The 1,651-nt window shown below is 46.8% G+C and overlaps 1 protein-coding gene across 1 annotated transcript in view; it reads right to left on the reverse strand.

The window, feature by feature from the left end:
• Positions 1 to 1,651, reverse strand: part of LOC107080916 — a gene marked incomplete at its 3' end in the record, with an annotated part of 23,861 nt that overhangs the window by 7,097 nt on the left and 15,113 nt on the right. Inside the window, exons 8-10 of the mRNA XM_015369128.1 lie at positions 909 to 1,051; positions 717 to 786; positions 47 to 451 (exon numbers count right to left, since the gene is read on the reverse strand). Coding sequence (XP_015224614.1) covers positions 47 to 451; positions 717 to 786; positions 909 to 1,051 — 618 coding nt within the window. The remainder of the gene's footprint in view (positions 1 to 46; positions 452 to 716; positions 787 to 908; positions 1,052 to 1,651) is intronic.

A 1,651-nucleotide genomic window follows, 5' to 3' on the forward strand; every position in this document is an offset into this window, starting at 1 on the left:
TTCCTTTGAAGGACGCAGTCCCGGTAGACCGGTTCCTTTGAAGGACGCAGTCCCGGTAGACCGGTTCCTTTGAAGGACGCAGTCCCGGTAGACCGTTTCCTTTGAAGGACGCAGTCCCGGTAGACCGGTTCCTTTGGAGGATGCAGTCCAGGTTGATCGGTTCCTTTGAAGGACGTAGTCTAGGTAGACCGGTTCCTTTGAAGGACGCAGTCCCGGTAGACCGGTTCCTTTGAAGGACGCAGTCCCGGTAGACCCGTTCCTTTGAAGGACGCAGTCCCGGTAGACCGTTTCCTTTGAAGGACGCAGTCCCGGTAGACCGGTTCCTTTGGAGGATGCAGTCCCGGTAGACCGGTTCCTTTGAAGGACGTAGTCTAGATAGAGCGATTCCCCTGAAGGATGCAGTCCAAGTAGACCGGTTTCTTTTGAGGACGCAGTCCAGGTAGACTAGTTCCTTTCAAAGACGCAGGGACTTGAGTGGGACATAGTGACTGTCTGGATGGGGTGATTTGTGGATAACAGTAACCACCTTCCCCTTCAAACTAAAAATCTGGATTAAAATGTTCTGGAGAAAGTCAGAACAGGGACAGATTCAACCCCAAATCAAGACTGTTTTCAGTATTACTTCTGTAAATGTTTATTTTGATGTCTGTCTTGTATTTTAATTTTCCTATTCGATATGTGCTGCTTGTTGGACTTGTAGTAGTAGTTGTACTTACCAGTTTTTTGAATGTGGCATGAATGGTCTGCTTTTCCCTCAGGTTTCCGTTGTAGAAGGCAATCTCCTCGCTAACAGGGACAGATAAAAATGTCAATCAACAGACCTCCAAACAGTCAGAATATCGGTTAGCAGCATAGGGAGGATTTAGACCCACAGGAGGAAGGCGGGCCATCGCCACTGAGACGCTCACCTGTTGGTGATGAGACGGGAGTTCACATAGCGGTATTCTCCCTCATAGCGCTGCTCCGTCACAGTCATCTTTCCAATGGGCCTCCGGAGGCGGGTCAGGAACAGACCCGAGATTAGCAGGTAGGACATCATGATGGCTGGGCCCTTCAATTCCAACCAGAAATACTTTATCAATCAAATAACAAGCAGGACTGCTCTATGTACAGCAGGAAAAGGTTCAGAGAAGAAAACAGTTCCCACTGCTGTAGATCAGCAGTAACCGTGCATTCCCACTGAGCCTCCAGCCCCTGACCTGGAAACCATACAGTCAGACTAGAGTCAGTCTTCAGTCAATCTACAGTCAGTCTAATTATAATCATAATAATAATACTTTGGACTTCTAATGCACTTTATATTTAAACAAATCCCAAAATGCTACATAGTATAACAGGTAAGTGCTAAATAAAAATACATGTAGAGCATGAGAAATAAAAAGTAAAAGATAAAATCATGAGACAGTGAAAAAAATAGGGGAGGAGTTCAATTAAAGCTCTCCTAAAAAGGTGGGTTTTAAGGCCACGTTTACAAACATCCGCAGACTGTGGGGACCTCAGGTGGCCAGGAAGAGCGCTCCACAGCCTGGGAGAGGCTGAAAAGAAAAGCCTGATCTCCCATCGTACAAAGCTTCCTGCTTGGTGGTTTCAGCAGATATGTTGCAGTTGATCGGAGGTTACATGTTGAGGTCTGTAGTGTGAGAAGGTCCTT

This window comes from Cyprinodon variegatus, unplaced genomic scaffold, assembly GCF_000732505.1.
Source record: "Cyprinodon variegatus isolate N-32 unplaced genomic scaffold, C_variegatus-1.0 Scaffold2493, whole genome shotgun sequence".
Classification (NCBI taxonomy): Eukaryota; Metazoa; Chordata; class Actinopteri; order Cyprinodontiformes; family Cyprinodontidae; genus Cyprinodon; species Cyprinodon variegatus.